General features: G+C 45.7%; 1 protein-coding gene across 7 annotated transcripts; it reads right to left on the bottom strand.

The window, feature by feature from the left end:
- Nucleotides 1–805: 805 nt before the first annotated feature.
- On the bottom strand, nt 806–16136 carry LOC120057985 (poly(rC)-binding protein 2). 7 transcript variants are annotated; one of them, XM_039006473.1, is made up of 12 exons: nt 15966–16136; nt 14461–14600; nt 13650–13706; nt 13431–13547; nt 12980–13111; nt 12119–12253; nt 11859–11933; nt 10992–11033; nt 6021–6114; nt 5579–5640; nt 4937–5106; nt 806–2141 (listed from the first exon to the last, which is right to left on the bottom strand). In XM_039006473.1, exons 2-12 carry the CDS (start codon nt 14527–14529, stop codon nt 2105–2107), a joined length of 990 nt encoding a protein of 329 aa, XP_038862401.1. In that variant the 5' UTR covers nt 14530–14600; nt 15966–16136; the 3' UTR covers nt 806–2104. The 7 variants fall into 7 exon arrangements, with proteins under 7 accessions (XP_038862401.1, XP_038862423.1, XP_038862435.1 ...); XM_039006495.1 differs by having other exon boundaries at nt 6021–6093; XM_039006507.1 differs by having other exon boundaries at nt 5579–5634; nt 6021–6093.
- Nucleotides 16137–16456: the final 320 nt, after the last annotated feature.

The raw sequence follows: 16456 nt of genomic DNA, 5'->3' as shown, positions 1-16456 counted from the left end.
CTCCATTAAATCCTCTGTAGCATTGAGGATTCCACTCCGACTTCGCAGTCTACTCTATCGGGATGACTCAGCAGGTTCTATTTGATAAGCTATAAAATGGCAGCTCCTTAATATATTAAGGTTTTATAGTGTTTATTTTGAATGTTCTGATCTCAGAATGTATTCTGTCCCATCAAGTCAAGCATTAACTTCATTAACTACTAGGTCTTATGCTGAATGACATCCAGACAGATGTCATTAAACAGATAAATAATTCATTGTTTTGTTGCCAATACAGCAAAGATCAATGCCCTCTGGTGACTGGAGAAATAGAGGGTCATTCTTGTATGTTTCCAAATTAGCCTTGGTCCCAGATCTGTTTGTTAGTATTGTCTTACAAACTCCAATGGTCATTGTCAGGAACACCAATGTTTGGCAAGAGCGTTATAAACAGATCTGGGATCAGGCTCGTTTCCGTAATGCTGAATCAAAAACAGACTCCTCCTTTATGAAAAAGAAATGTTTGTTTTATATTGCATTATGTATTGTATCTGTGTACAATAAATATATTTAAGAAACAAATTAAGAAATAATAAAAAAAATAAAAAACTCACTGTTCAAAAACTGGCAATGTTTCAGTGTTGGTTATTAATGCAGAATGATTTTTATAGAAGCGTAGCAGGGACCAGTCCAGATAACAGAATGCATAGAGTAGAATAATAGTTCATTGTGAAATGGAAATAACCTTTATGAAATATATTTGACATCCCTATAACCCCCCCCCCCCCACACACACACACACAATGAAGCAACACAAAGACCTAGATCTTGTAGTTTGAGCATTTCACATCTTTATTTCTGTAGTTTATTTTAACAATGTGGTGGCACCCAGGTCTACAGTCTTTCCAAAAAACGTGCACAAAAGATTTATTTCCTGCAAATAATAAAAAAATAAATTCTGACTTCAGCAAAGAGCAGGAAACTAGTGTTAACCAATTTAAAACACCCTTTTCTTTGTCTCAGTTTCAGCTTAATAACGATCATCCATAATATCTTAGTTTCAGCTTAATAACGATCATCCATAATATCTTAGTTTCTCTCCTCACACTTAGACACACACGCCTGTCATTATTCAGGATTCGATCCCCTTTGGTAGCTAAAAAAAATTATTTCCTCCATTTAAAACAAATATTGCAACCTTTTTTTTGTGGTATTATCTTAAAAAAGAAAATTGAGGATTGTCCTCTCTGCTTCCTAGCCCTCGAGCAGAACCCAACAACCTTCTGACCCCCAGCAATATAGTCGACGTCCCAAATGGCACCCTCATTACGTTAATAGTGCACTACATAGGAACTAGTGTGCAATTGGGATACATCCTGAACATATGACACGGGGTAAAAGGGAAGATAGAAAAATAGGAATGACAAGGAAACAAAAAAAAAGGTTAAGGTGAAATGTGTTTGTACGCGGTTTTAAAGTATTTTCCATTAATGCAACAGCCACGTCTTCTAGTACTGTTAGAGATATGCCATACCCAAAATACCAGCAGTGATGACAGCACAAGCTCCATGTTTCCCCCTTTGGTGACAAACATTAAACCAAGGTGAGTTTTTGCAGATATTCAACGGATAAAATGACTAGGGGGGGGGGGGGGGGGGTTAAATATGCAGGGAAAAAAACAGCCAATCTATTTTTATTTTAGAGACTTTTATTTTTAAAAGAAAAAAAATCTAACTTTTACAGAATTAAACCTTGAGATTATTCTCCTCTATCTAGTCTTTTGTGACAGTTTAAAGACAGACAAGGAGAGCTTTCATTCCCCAAAAAATACAATTATCTAAGAATAAATCATTAAAAATGTCAACAGGGGCTCAAAGGGACTTAAAAACCAAATAGTTTTCTTCATAAAAACAATGAATGCAGATAAACAAATTATATATATATATATATTTTTTTTAATGGGTGGGTGGTGTGATTTTTAAACGACAAAATAAAAAAAAAGGTTAAACTATGTTGGATAGTTGCATTGCCGCCTTTAAAGGAGAGAGCTGAGTGATGGAGCGATGAGTGGTAGAAGGTAAAATGTGGAGGGGGGTTAGTGCAGATCACATCAGAGCCTGTTCTATCAGTTGGTCGCCAGTCCTGTTGCTTCAGATGAGAGCCTGGAGAGAGACACACATTGAAAGATCGAAGGGGGAGAGAATAAGCCAAGCTGTGTGTTTCAGATCAGACACGATAAAACCTTTTTACAATTTAAAACTTTTACAAACTCACCAAAGCTTCTTACAATTCACAATGCAAAACATGAACCCAATAACAACAAACCCCCTCTGTTGATTAAAATACAAAAATCAGCTGAGAGGATACCATTTCCTTGACATCACATCCTAAGTGCTAACAATTCATTCAACTTCTTTCCTGTACTCTGAATTGTTGTCGCTGACTTCTGCCCAGTACTAAAGGATTGTAAAGCAGCGGTGAGCAGCAGTTGAGCTGGCCATGCAGTAGGTCTATGGCTCGATTCACTCATTCTAAACTACTTCAGTTACGAAGACATCAATTTCCTGAAGTCGTAGAGGTCCAATGACCCAAAATGAGGGTGATTTAAATTAGATAACATATGATACCCGAGGATAAACTATCAAAGTGAGATCATTACACCCAACGAGACTACTTGAACATCAAACATGTTACACTAAATGTGTTAAATCAAGGATATCAGCATTATAATAAACAGTTTACAACAAATGTAACTAGCTACCACACGTATTACCCAGGTATGGCAAAGTTCATATTCCGATCTTTTCCTCAGAATAAATGAAATCCAGTTTGAGATCTCAATATAAAGAGGACATGAAAGGTGTTACCTGAGCTTACAGCAAGAAGAGAAAACCAACCAGACGATTTGTGTCAATAAGTGAGTCAGTCTGAGAACAGAGTGTCCATGCTGATGCAGTGTCTTTAGATAGAAAGACCAGGGACTCAAGAGTCCTTTGGTGAAGGTGACAAACCAAGCAGTGGGACCCACAACACATGGGGACGAGATCTCAGGCCATATCTGGGCATTTAGCTTTTTTTTTTATTAAGTGTGGCGTTTTCATTTTATTTTTTGACTTTAAAGTTAAGAAGCGTGATGCACAGCCAGGTACAACAGTAGAGCGAGACCCAGTACAGACAATACTAAGCTTGACTACATCCCAATCAGCACACTATTCCGCATAGGGCCCTGGTCAAAAGTAGAGCACTATACAGGAAATAGAGTGTCATTTGGGACATACTTAATGTCTGTAGTGTTAGTAAGGGGAAAGCCTTCGCCTCTTAGACTTGGAACCCAGCTCTGGGGAGAGCTTTGGCTCGGGATTGGCTGAGTGGAGGGCCAGGAGGGGGAGGGGCTTAAGACTGAGCAGACTGGAGACACAGGGGATAGTAGGGGAGTCAGAGGAGGGAGTGCCTGGAGGAACCAACAAGGACAGAGAGATGGAGGAAGGGGGCGCCAAACAGGAGGAAGAAGAGGAGGAGGAGGAGGAAGCAGTAGAGGAAGTGGCAGCAGGAGAGGAGGTGGTAGTAGTGGAGAGAAGAGGAGGGCAGAGGAGGCTGGTGCTGAGGGTCTGTTCGGGGTTCGAGGAGGAGGGTTTAGAGGACTCTACGCTGTAGAAACAACAGAGACAAGGAGAAAGAGGACAGTCGGGACGGGTTACAGGGAGGCTGGTGAGTATGAAGGGAGAGATGAGGGTTGGGGGGGGGGGGGACAGTCGGGACGGGTTACAGGGAGGCTGGTGAGTATGAAGGGAGAGATGAGGGTTGGGGGGGGGGACAGTCGGGACGGGTTACAGGGAGGCTGGTGAGTATGAAGGGAGAGATGAGGGTTGGGGGGGGGGACAGTCGGGACGGGTTACAGGGAGGCTGGTGAGTATGAAGGGAGAGATGAGGGTTGGGGGGGGGGACAGTCGGGACGGGTTACAGGGAGGCTGGTGAGTATGAAGGGAGAGATGAGGGTTGGGGGGGGGGGGGACAGTCGGGATGGGTTACAGGGAGGCTGGTGAGTATGAAGGGAGAGATGAGGGTTGGGGGGGGGGGGGGACAGTCGGGACGGGTTACAGGGAAGGCTGGTGAGTATGAAGGGAGAGATGAGGGTTGGGGGGGGGGGGGGGGGGGGGACAGACTGACAGTCAGGGGAAAGAGAGGGAAACAGACCAACAGTCAGGGAGGGGGATGAGAGTCTGATAGACAAGGCAAAAGGACAACTAGGCATAGCAGCCGTCAGTGAGTACACGGGAAGATGACATCATTAGAAGTCTGACTCATGTTTCTAGAAACAGTGTGCGTGTTCGAGACAGACAAGGTTGCAGCCGGACTGCACAGAGTCACTGATCTACAAATCACCTTGAATCCCAAATAGCTACTCATTATGTGATCAAGATTAATGATTTATGTTCACTGTCTTGTTTAAAACTGATGCCCTCAAAACACACTGAACTATTCAGCAGAGCCAGTACAATAACAGTACATGATATAGAGGTTGGTGTTGGGAGGTTAGGCAGTCAGGCGAACACAAACACATTGTACTGTATTGCTGGGAGGCGCCCAAATGTCAACGGCCCAAGTACAGTGGTGCGGGGTGGTGGGTTGGTACCAGAAAGGGCATGGTAGCATACTGGGAGAGCTGCAGGCGTCTGTTCCAACCCAACTCTGTGTTAGTTAGTGTTGGGCCGGATCAAAAGCCTGCTCCGCCAACCAAGACCAGAAACTAAAAGTCAAGAATGTGCCAGAACCCAAAGTCCACCGGTTGGAGGAGTCCAGGAATCAGGAGGGAACATGCAGGAAGTCCTCCAACAGGGAAACCTACATCCTAGGAATTTTGGGAACGTTTCTGGAATTTTGCAACGGCCAAGTCGATCTATCCCTGACTCTAGGACAACAGATTGGTATTTGATCTAACTGTGATGTTGTGTCTGACCTGGCGTTGATGAGGTACTCTGCCAGGCTGATGGAGGCAGCAGAACCAGTGATGGTGACCTGTCTGTCTGCGGAGCCCTCCACGGGGTTGGCGATCTTTATCTGGGCACCCGACATCTGACGGATCTCATTGATCTTAGAACCCTGGCGACCAATTATGCAGCCAATCAACTGGAGGGAGGGGAGGAACAGGAAATCAGTTAAGCCAATCAACTAGACGGGGGGGGGGGGGGGGGGGGGGGTGGACGTGGACAGGGACTCAGTTAAGCCAATCAACTAGACGGGGGGTGGACAGGAACTCAGTTAAGCCAATCAACTAGAGGGGGGGGGGGGGAGAACAGGAAATCAGTTAAGCCAATCAACTAGAGGGAGGGGAGGAACAGGAAATCAGTTAAGCCAATCAACTAGAGGGAGGGGAGGAACAGGAAATCAGTTAAGCCAATCAACTAGAGGGGGGTTTAAGCCAATCAACTAGAGGGAGGGGGGGAACAGGAAATCAGTTAAGACAATCAACTAGAAGGAGGAGAGAAAACCAGGAAGTCAATTAAGCCAATCAACTAGAATGGATTTGATTGATAGTTTGAACTGTCCAACCACTTGATTGAAATGGGCAGGTCAGAGTCGTCACTGTGGAAATACTTACATCATTTGGAATGGTCATCTCATGGGAGCTAGTTTGGGCAGAAGCATCCATCCCTCCTAAATCAACAAGCCAAAAATACAGAAATGTATAAATAAACACAATCAGGACCAAGAGGAACATGGTACTGTTCATTATATTTAAACACCATTATTGTGGTGGCATGTTCAATGAAACAAAATGTTAAAAACATCAGCTAAAGCCTTCGTCAAGGAGTTTGTTTCTATCAGGGTGACACACTAACGATGCCCTAACAGTCAAAACATTTTGTCTTTCACGCCTGTTGCCGCCATTAATAAAAAAATATATATTTTAGCATCAAATATCTGAGTAAAACCCACTGCTGATCTCATTATGGTCCAAACACAACAGTTCTGAGTGCAGTGGTTTACAGAACCTTTTAACTTTATTTCTACAAACGATTGTATCGTCAAGTCCCTAGTACCTTGGAACCCCGGGTTGCTGGGGCCCATGGGAAAGGGGCTCTGCTGCATGGCCAGCTGATGGAGCTTGGTGAGCTGTGGAGAGATAGAGGAAGACTGTGAGGGCAAGAGAGGGGGCAGGGAGGAGAGAAACGGGAAAGAGACGAGACAAGAAGCACGGTCAGTACAGAAACCATTTCATTCACCACAACATTCATTCATCATTTAGACATGTATAACAGTAGATGAGGTGGTGCTCATTAGGTACCAAACGGCATGAAACGGGGACAAGAGGAACACCTACGTGAGAACACTGTTCATTGACTAAAGCTCAGCGTTCAACACCATAGTGCCCTCCAAGCTCATCACTACGCTAAGGACCCTGGGACGGAACACTTTCCTCTGCAACTGGATCCTGGACTTCCTGACGTGTCCAATAAGAAATGCTAATTTACTATTGGCAAAACCTTTTGTTGCAATGCATGGCATATCCGAATGAACAAGAGCCAGTTGTCTTGACCAGTTAGCTCATCTTATCCTCAAACTGTTGCTCTAAAATGGACGATTGTTGCATGGCTTGGGGAATCATTCTTCGTTCTATTCATTTATACCCCATGGTCTTTCCACTGCAGCTCAGGAGAACTCGAGACTCCGTTTGGAAAGGTTTCTTGCAGTCTTCTGACGGATGGATAGGACAGAACATATGTTGTGCATCTCTCCTGGGCCACGACCAAAACCAACCAGGCATAATCAACACAGTATCACTGAGGCAGTAATACAAGACTCATCCTGAACTAACAATCCTAAACCCATAGTGATATGCTGAGGAGGTGCGTTGTCAATACACCAGCAAAACTGAAAATACACTTGATGGTAGAGAGTATAGGTAGAGTAGAGAAGGGATGGTAGAGAGGATAGGTAGAGTACATGTCAGAGGACAGTGAGAGTAGAGGAGGACATGGTAGGTCAGGGAACATGTCAGAGGACAGCGACAGTAGAGGAGGACATGGAAGGTCAGGGAACATGTCAGAGGACAGCGACAGTAGAGGAGGACATGGTAGGTCAGGGAACATGTCAGAGGACAGCGACAGTAGAGGAGGACATGGTAGGTCAGGGAACATGTCAGAGGACAGCGACAGTAGAGGAGGACATGGTAGGTCAGGGAACATGTCAGAGGACAGCGACAGTAGAGGAGGACATGGTAGGTCAGGGAACATGTCAGAGGACAGCGACAGTAGAGGAGGACATGGTAGGTCAGGGAACATGTCAGAGGACAGCGACAGTAGAGGAGGACATGGTAGGTCAGGGAACATGTCAGAGGACAGCGACAGTAGAGGAGGACATGGTAGGTCAGGGAACATGTCAGAGGACAGCGACAGTAGAGGAGGACATGGTAGGTCAGGGAACATGTCAGAGGACAGCGACAGTAGAGGAGGACATGGTAGGTCAGGGAACATGTCAGAGGACAGCGACAGTAGAGGAGGACATGGTAGGTCAGGGAACATGTCAGAGGACAGTGAGAGTAGAGGAGGACATGGTAGGTCAGGGAGGATAGGGAACAGTGAGAGTAGAGGAGGACATGGTAGGTCAGGGAGGATAGGGAACAGTGAGAGTAGAGGAGGACATGGTAGGTCAGGGAGGATAGGGAACAGTGAGAGTAGAGGAGGACATGGTAGGTCAGGGAGGATAGGGAACAGTGAGAGTAGAGGACATGGTAGGTCAGGGAGGATAGGGAACAGTGAGAGTAGAGGACATGGTAGGTCAGGGAGGATAGGGAACAGTGAGAGTAGAGGACATGGTAGGTCAGGGAGGATAGGGAACAGTGAGAGTAGAGGACATGGTAGGTCAGGGAGGATAGGGAACAGTGAGAGTAGAGGACATGGTAGGTCAGGGAGGATAGGGAACAGTGAGAGTAGAGGACATGGTAGGTCAGGGAGGATAGGGAACAGTGAGAGTAGAGGACATGGTAGGTCAGGGAGGATAGGGAACAGTGAGAGTAGAGGACATGGTAGGTCAGGGAGGATAGGGAACAGTGAGAGTAGAGGACATGGTAGGTCAGGGAGGATAGGGAACAGTGAGAGTAGAGGACATGGTAGGTCAGGGAGGATAGGGAACAGTGAGAGTAGAGGACATGGTAGGTCAGGGAGGATAGGGAACAGTGAGAGTAGAGGACATGGTAGGTCAGGGAGGATAGGGAACAGTGAGAGTAGAGGACATGGTAGGTCAGGGAGGATAGGGAACAGTGAGAGTAGAGGACATGGTAGGTCAGGGAGGATAGGGAACAGTGAGAGTAGAGGACATGGTAGGTCAGGGAGGATAGGGAACAGTGAGAGTAGAGGACATGGTAGGTCAGGGAGGATAGGGAACAGTGAGAGTAGAGGACATGGTAGGTCAGGGAGGATAGGGAACAGTGAGAGTAGAGGACATGGTAGGTCAGGGAGGATAGGGAACAGTGAGAGTAGAGGACATGGTAGGTCAGGGAGGATAGGGAACAGTGAGAGTAGAGGACATGGTAGGTCAGGGAGGATAGGGAACAGTGAGAGTAGAGGACATGGTAGGTCAGGGAGGATAGGGAACAGTGAGAGTAGAGGACATGGTAGGTCAGGGAGGATAGGGAACAGTGAGAGTAGAGGACATGGTAGGTCAGGGAGGATAGGGAACAGTGAGAGTAGAGGACATGGTAGGTCAGGGAGGATAGGGAACAGTGAGAGTAGAGGACATGGTAGGTCAGGGAGGATAGGGAACAGTGAGAGTAGAGGACATGGTAGGTCAGGGAGGATAGGGAACAGTGAGAGTAGAGGACATGGTAGGTCAGGGAGGATAGGGAACAGTGAGAGTAGAGGACATGGTAGGTCAGGGAGGATAGGGAACAGTGAGAGTAGAGGACATGGTAGGTCAGGGAGGATAGGGAACAGTGAGAGTAGAGGACATGGTAGGTCAGGGAGGATAGGGAACAGTGAGAGTAGAGGACATGGTAGGTCAGGGAGGATAGGGAACAGTGAGAGTAGAGGACAGGGAACAGTGAGAGTAGAGGACATGGTAGGTCAGGGAGGATAGGGAACAGTGAGAGTAGAGGACATGGTAGGTCAGGGAGGATAGGGAACAGTGAGAGTAGAGGACATGGTAGGTCAGGGAGGATAGGGAACAGTGAGAGTAGAGGACATGGTAGGTCAGGGAGGATAGGGAACAGTGAGAGTAGAGGACATGGTAGGTCAGGGAGGATAGGGAACAGTGAGAGTAGAGGACATGGTAGGTCAGGGAGGATAGGGAACAGTGAGAGTAGAGGACATGGTAGGTCAGGGAGGATAGGGAACAGTGAGAGTAGAGGACATGGTAGGTCAGGGAGGATAGGGAACAGTGAGAGTAGAGGACATGGTAGGTCAGGGAGGATAGGGAACAGTGAGAGTAGAGGACATGGTAGGTCAGGGAGGATAGGGAACAGTGAGAGTAGAGGACATGGTAGGTCAGGGAGGATAGGGAACAGTGAGAGTAGAGGACATGGTAGGTCAGGGAGGATAGGGAACAGTGAGAGTAGAGGACATGGTAGGTCAGGGAGGATAGGGAACAGTGAGAGTAGAGGACATGGTAGGTCAGGGAGGATAGGGAACAGTGAGAGTAGAGGACATGGTAGGTCAGGGAGGATAGGGAACAGTGAGAGTAGAGGACATGGTAGGTCAGGGAGGATAGGGAACAGTGAGAGTAGAGGACATGGTAGGTCAGGGAGGATAGGGAACAGTGAGAGTAGAGGACATGGTAGGTCAGGGAGGATAGGGAACAGTGAGAGTAGAGGACATGGTAGGTCAGGGAGGATAGGGAACAGTGAGAGTAGAGGACATGGTAGGTCAGGGAGGATAGGGAACAGTGAGAGTAGAGGACATGGTAGGTCAGGGAGGATAGGGAACAGTGAGAGTAGAGGACATGGTAGGTCAGGGAGGATAGGGAACAGTGAGAGTAGAGGACATGGTAGGTCAGGGAGGATAGGGAACAGTGAGAGTAGAGGACATGGTAGGTCAGGGAGGATAGGGAACAGTGAGAGTAGAGGACATGGTAGGTCAGGGAGGATAGGGAACAGTGAGAGTAGAGGACATGGTAGGTCAGGGAGGATAGGGAACAGTGAGAGTAGAGGACATGGTAGGTCAGGGAGGATAGGAAACAGTGAGAGTAGAGGACATGGTAAGTCAGGGAGGATAGGGAACAGTGAGAGTAGAGGACATGGTAAGTCAGGGAGGATAGGAAACAGTGAGAGTAGAGGACATGGTAAGTCAGGGAGGATAGGAAACAGTGAGAGTAGAGGACATGGTAAGTCAGGGAGGATAGGAAACAGTGAGAGTAGAGGACATGGTAAGTCAGGGAGGATAGGGAACAGTGAGAGTAGAGGACATGGTAAGTCAGGGAGGATAGGAAACAGTGAGAGTAGAGGACATGGTAAGTCAGGGAGGATAGGGAACAGTGAGAGTAGAGGACATGGTAAGTCAGGGAGGATAGGGAACAGTGAGAGTAGAGGACATGGTAAGTCAGGGAGGATAGGAAACAGTGAGAGTAGAGGACATGGTAAGTCAGGGAGGATAGGGAACAGTGAGAGTAGAGGACATGGTAAGTCAGGGAGGATAGGAAACAGTGAGAGTAGAGGACATGGTAAGTCAGGGAGGATAGGGAACAGTGAGAGTAGAGGACATGGTAAGTCAGGGAGGATAGGGAACAGTGAGAGTAGAGGACATGGTAAGTCAGGGAGGATAGGGAACAGTGAGAGTAGAGGACATGGTAAGTCAGGGAGGATAGGGAACAGTGAGAGTAGAGGACATGGTAAGTCCGGGAGGATAGGGAACAGTGAGAGTAGAGGACATGGTAAGTCCGGGAGGATAGGGAACAGTGAGAGTAGAGGACATGGTAGGTCAGGGAGGATAGGGAACAGTGAGAGTAGAGGACATGGTAGGTCAGGGAGGATAAGGATACAGGAAGCATCAATGGAAAGGTGACAACAGAACATCACTTACGTCTGGCTGGGGTATGGCATGTTGTCCTTGAACTGCGTACGCCTGAAACAACAACAATGTGTTCACAGGCATTCCATCAACATCTTGACACACACACACACACAGCGTCCCAAATGGAACACTACTCACTTCAGTGCACTACTACAAATCAAACTTTATTAGTCACATGCGCCGAATACAACAGGTGTAGACCTTACAGTGAAATTCTTACTTACAAGACCCTAACCAACAGCTCAGTTTAAGAATAAGAAATAAAAGTAACAAGTAATTAAAGAGCAGCAGTAAATAACAATAGTGAGACTATATACAGGGGGGTACCGGTACAGAGTCAATGTGTGGGGGCACCGGTTAGTTGAGGTAATATGGACATGTAGGTAGAGTTATTAAAGTGACTATGCGTAGGTGTAAAAGAGGGGCAATGCAAATAGTCTGGGTGGCCATTTGACTAGATGTTCAGGAGTCTTATGGCTTGGGGGTAGAAGCTGTTTAAAAGCCTCTTGGACCTAGACTTGGCGCTCCGGTACCGCTTGCCGTGCGGTAGCAGAGAACAGATTATAGGGCTCCGTGGATCCTAATCAAAAGTATTGAACTACAGAGAATAGGGTGCAGTTTGGGAAACTCACATACTACTACCACCATCACTATCATCACCACCATCACCATTACTACTACCACCACCACCACCATTACTACTACTACCACCACCACCACCATTACTACTACCACCACTACTACTACTACCACCACCACCACCACCACCATTACTACACGTTGTTTCTTCTCTAAACAACCCCCCCCCCCCAGTCCCCTTTCAAGCACCAGGAGGTTGATCAAATGATATTATTTTTTATTTTTTATCAAACATACCTGTCCTCCGGCAAAGATGACAGGGGATCCTGAAGGTTTGGGTCGGTATGGGATGGTGACCCCCTTAGGGGGAGACTGTAGGACACACAAGAGGAGAGAATGAGAGAAGGAGAATGGGTTTAATTCAACAAATACGTTCAAAACTTTTGTAGAATTGAGCAAGAGATACTATTACCAAAGAGAATGCAAAGGGTAATTTCTCAATGAAGAAAGTGTGTATTTACGATGAATTAAATCGATGATCTGAGGATATTACTTACACTTACCTCGAGCATAACTACACAGATCTGCTTGACACACTCGATAATGGACTGGGGCGTCCCTGCGATAGTGATGGCCCGTTCTGTAGAGTTAGGAAGCATGTCGCCTGCCACCTGTACCTGAGCACCTGTCGACTAGAGAGGACAGAGAGAGGACAGAGAGAGAGCGAATGAGAGGACAGAGAGAGAGAGAACAGAGAGAGAGAACAGAAAGGACAGAGAGAGAGAGAGAACAGAGAGAGAGAGAGGACAGAGAGAGAGAACAGAAAGGACAGAGAGAGAGAGAACAGAGAGAGAGAGAGGACAGAGAGAGAGAACAGAAAGGACAGAGAGAGAGAGGACAGAGAGAGAGAGGACAGAGGCAGGTTGACTGGTCTGGACTTCATTTGCCACAATGTGCAAATAGCCTTGTAAGTTCAACAAAATTGTCTTATTGATTTTTGCCTTTTCACCTCCAGGTATGATACTTTCCCCAGACTTTGTTGTTGTTATGTTACTGATGGCTCCTCTAGTGGATAGAAACCAGAGCAGAGCTCTCTCCCTCCACCCACCGGGGTTACTGGGAGAATGAATTGAATGCCTAAAGACTTCAGCTAGGCAGTGAATAGGTCACATAAGAGTTAAAACATTTTAGTTATTATAATCTGTAGCTGTTTTCGATTGCTTTAATATCTCTTTAAAATGTATTATACAAATATAATTTATGTATGGCATTGATCATTTCCTTATAATGTACTCATATACTTTTTTAAATTGAGATTCTATATCGATTGTGTTTCAAGTGATGATCAACAGGGGTCAGTTGTTGGATTCCATTCTACATAGTCCTTTACGGTCTACTGCCAACGGTCTACTGCCCACCTCTCTGATCTCTTTGATCTTGCAGCCTCCCTTGCCGATGAGGGAGCCACACTGACTGGCTGGCACCACGATGCGTAGGGTGACCGGGGGCTTGCTGGTGGCCGTGCTGTTCGTCATAGAGCTGCTGATGTCCTGGGAGACAAAAAGGGGAGATTAAGTAATAATTATATATTTTTCATTTCTCTCCAGCTCCACTTTTAACTTCAATGGCTGATGGATGTGAGGTGTTCAGTCACTGAGGAACAACTATAACTTGAAATACAAAAACAGATCGTTAAAAACATTTTATATTAACTTCCATTTTTCTTAAAAGAGTAGCTGAACACGTCTCCAGTCTGTTCATCTATCCTGCACCTTGGCTGGACTGAGGAAGGAACATCATATTTCCTACAGACGTCATAATGACAAATGAACAGTCAGTCCGATCTAGTACAGTGTTATCACAAGTTACCTCTTCCAGCTTTTCGATGATCATGGAGAATGCTTTGAAGATGGCGGTGGTGGGGCCTGCCAGAGTGATGATCCTCTCAGGACAGTTCCCCTCTGAGATGTTGATGCGAGCCCCGCTCTGGAACACCACGGGGGAGGAGAGGAGAAATTAGGCAATTAGGAAAATACTTTCTAGCGGCAGCAACTGCACAAACAAAAAACGTGTGTGTGTGCTTCTCACCTCTTCTCTCATCTTCTTCACAGATTCACCTTTCTTGCCAATGATGCTTCCGACTTCCTAAAAGAGATAAACAGATGAATTTAATAAAATCATTCAAATCAAAGTGTATTTGTCACATGCGCCAAATACAACAGGTGTAGTAGACCTTATGCTTACTTACAAGCCCTTAACCAACAATGCAGTTAGGTAAAAAAATAAAATAGGTATTCGGTAAACAATAGATGAGTAAAGATTTTTTTAATGTAAAATGACAGTGAAAATAACAATAGGGAGGCTATATACAGGTGGTACTGGTACAGAGTCAATGTGGAGGCTATATACAGGGGGTACCGGTACTGAGTCAATGTGGAGGCTATATACAGGTGGTACCGGTACAGAGCCAATGTGGAGGGGGCACCAGTTAGTCGAGCTAATTGAGGTATTATGTACATGTAGGTATAGTTAAAGTGACAATGCATATATGATAAACAGAGAGTTGCAGCGTAAAAGAGGAGTTGGTGGTGGGGGGGGGGGGGGGGGGGGGGGTTTGGTAATGTGAAAAGGGCACGTGGACCATTAATAGCAGTGGTTTGGTGAACCATGCTTAAATGGGTAACCTGGTCTGAGAGTCGAAGACTTGTGTTTGCTCCCCGAGCTTAATGTCTAAGAGGCTTTAGCTCAGTGGGCCAAAACATTCTAGTTACACCCTACTGTCACCTGCTCTGGGAGGTCGCACACAGTGCCGTGCAACAGCAATCTAATGGTCATGGTGACATTGCCTTTATCTCTGTGGGCTAACACTCAGTCACACCTTCTGTGGGCGGTCACTCACCTTGCCGTGCATCAGCAATCGAATGGTGAGGGTGACATTGAGTCCTCCTTCAATCACACCGGAGTCCATAACTAGTACTGGATGGGAGAAGCTGTCGCTGAAGGGTCACAACTGAGGGTCTTTGGTCACAAAGATGGGATCTGGAGGTAAGACAAGAGAACAGTAAGACATTTTAGAATAGTGCTTGGAGATGAAGAGTTAGGAGAGTATAGGGCTGAGGGACAAGCGGGAGAACAATTGAGTATAGAATGTGAGATCAGTGAACTGAATAGCTGGGTTTTGGTTTTTACCCAACAGCCTTTGTACACTAACACCAAATAGCTAGCTAGCTTGCTATTGATCTCAATAAACTTAATAGCATATTACTGTTTACAAGAGTGTTTCTTAAACTATGGGTCGGAAACACAAAGTGGGCACTGGGCATGTAAGAGGTGGGGCACGAGTTACGAGTACATCTATAAATCACGCGCCATTTATTTTTAAATTTGGGTCATCGGATGACGTTACATTTTTCAATTGGGTCTCTAACTGAAATAATTTAAGGACCCCCTGGTTTACAAGTAGGCTGCTGAAACCATCCAAACAATGCCAGGTTTCTTTCAGCCACAGCTGCTTTTAGTTCTAAACGGATCGCCGTTATTGTAAGAGGGGAAATAAATACATTTGCAAAAACAAGAATGTAATCAAGTATCTCAACTCCATGGTAGTATCGTGTGGAGTTGAGATATGATTGGCAAACAAGAATGGGGCCTTCTGGTGTGAGGTTGTTGCACGCATGATTATTATTTGTACTGTATCATGATTCATGCACCGTAACTTGCCTTTAGACTAAAAGTAACAATCTAACTTCGTTAGAGTGGTCATCATAGCAATGATTCATGTTCACGTGTATCTTTAAGTTTGCTAGTAACTTAGCACATTGCCGGCTACCTACATAAGAGATACATTTCGCTAGCTAGCATGTCAGGCTAACTAACAAGCTGGTTAATGGTCCCCAAGAGTGAATCCCGAGCGAAACAAACTTGCTGTTCAAGTTCGTGAATTAATAGACAATGTGTCCGATTACTTGGCTGCAATGAATTCAATTTCACTAATAAATAGCTGCATGCGGTTGAGTCTTACCGGCCGGCGCCCTCCGTGCTAGCTTTATGACCTAGCATAGCATACCAATTGGGTGGCTAGCATCCGTGTGTGGAGCATGTGGAGCTATATCGTTTGAATGACTGTCCATTTGACATTCACGCTAGCAATTTTTCAAGAATATACATCGGTTTCATATTGGCTACACACACCCTAACACTGATCATTTACAAATAAACACGCGTAAATAGCAGCCAAATGACTGATAAATAAGCTCGTGCTGGCTTTATTATGAGCTGCGTGCAAGTACTGCGGCCTGGCAAATCCACGTGAAGCCTGGCTGTGCGTGCTACCAGCTAGCAAGATGCGGTGTGCGTTTCTTTTAGATTTTATTGCACACATATATAGATATTAAATGTTCTTACCTGATCCTTGTTTTGAGATGTGTTGTCGGGGGGAGGGTGGGGTAGAAGGGGAGAGGTTCGGGAGGGTAGAAACCCAGGGGAGAGTTTTAAAAGGATTCGGGGAAGAGGGAAGAGTGATAGCGTGAGATCGGGCGCTCCACTGCTTTACACAAAGACAACAGAACTAAAACGTCTGAACTTCCCCCTTTCACCGAACCCTCCCACAGCCACGATAAACCCGCCTATCTGGTTACGATGAAACAAACTGCGCACAAAGTTACAGTAGGTAATAGTAAATGTGACGTTCCAAAGCTATGCATGTTGCAATTTTCTGTTACAATGTAACAAACTACTCGATAATCTACATTGGAATTGTTACAGTATCACGTCAAGGTAAAAAAAAAAATGTTCACGTGGATACAAACGTAGCCAATCTTTTTCTCTGTCAGAGCTGAAATATAAAGTCACACCGATAAATATTGTGATGTAAATACAGTACTTCAAAATTCAAT

The sequence above is a fragment of the Salvelinus namaycush genome, chromosome 2, assembly GCF_016432855.1.
Source record: "Salvelinus namaycush isolate Seneca chromosome 2, SaNama_1.0, whole genome shotgun sequence".
Lineage (NCBI taxonomy): Eukaryota > Metazoa > Chordata > Actinopteri > Salmoniformes > Salmonidae > Salvelinus > Salvelinus namaycush.
The sequence above is the reverse complement of the archived record's forward strand: the minus strand, read 5'-3'. Positions and strand labels throughout refer to the sequence as shown.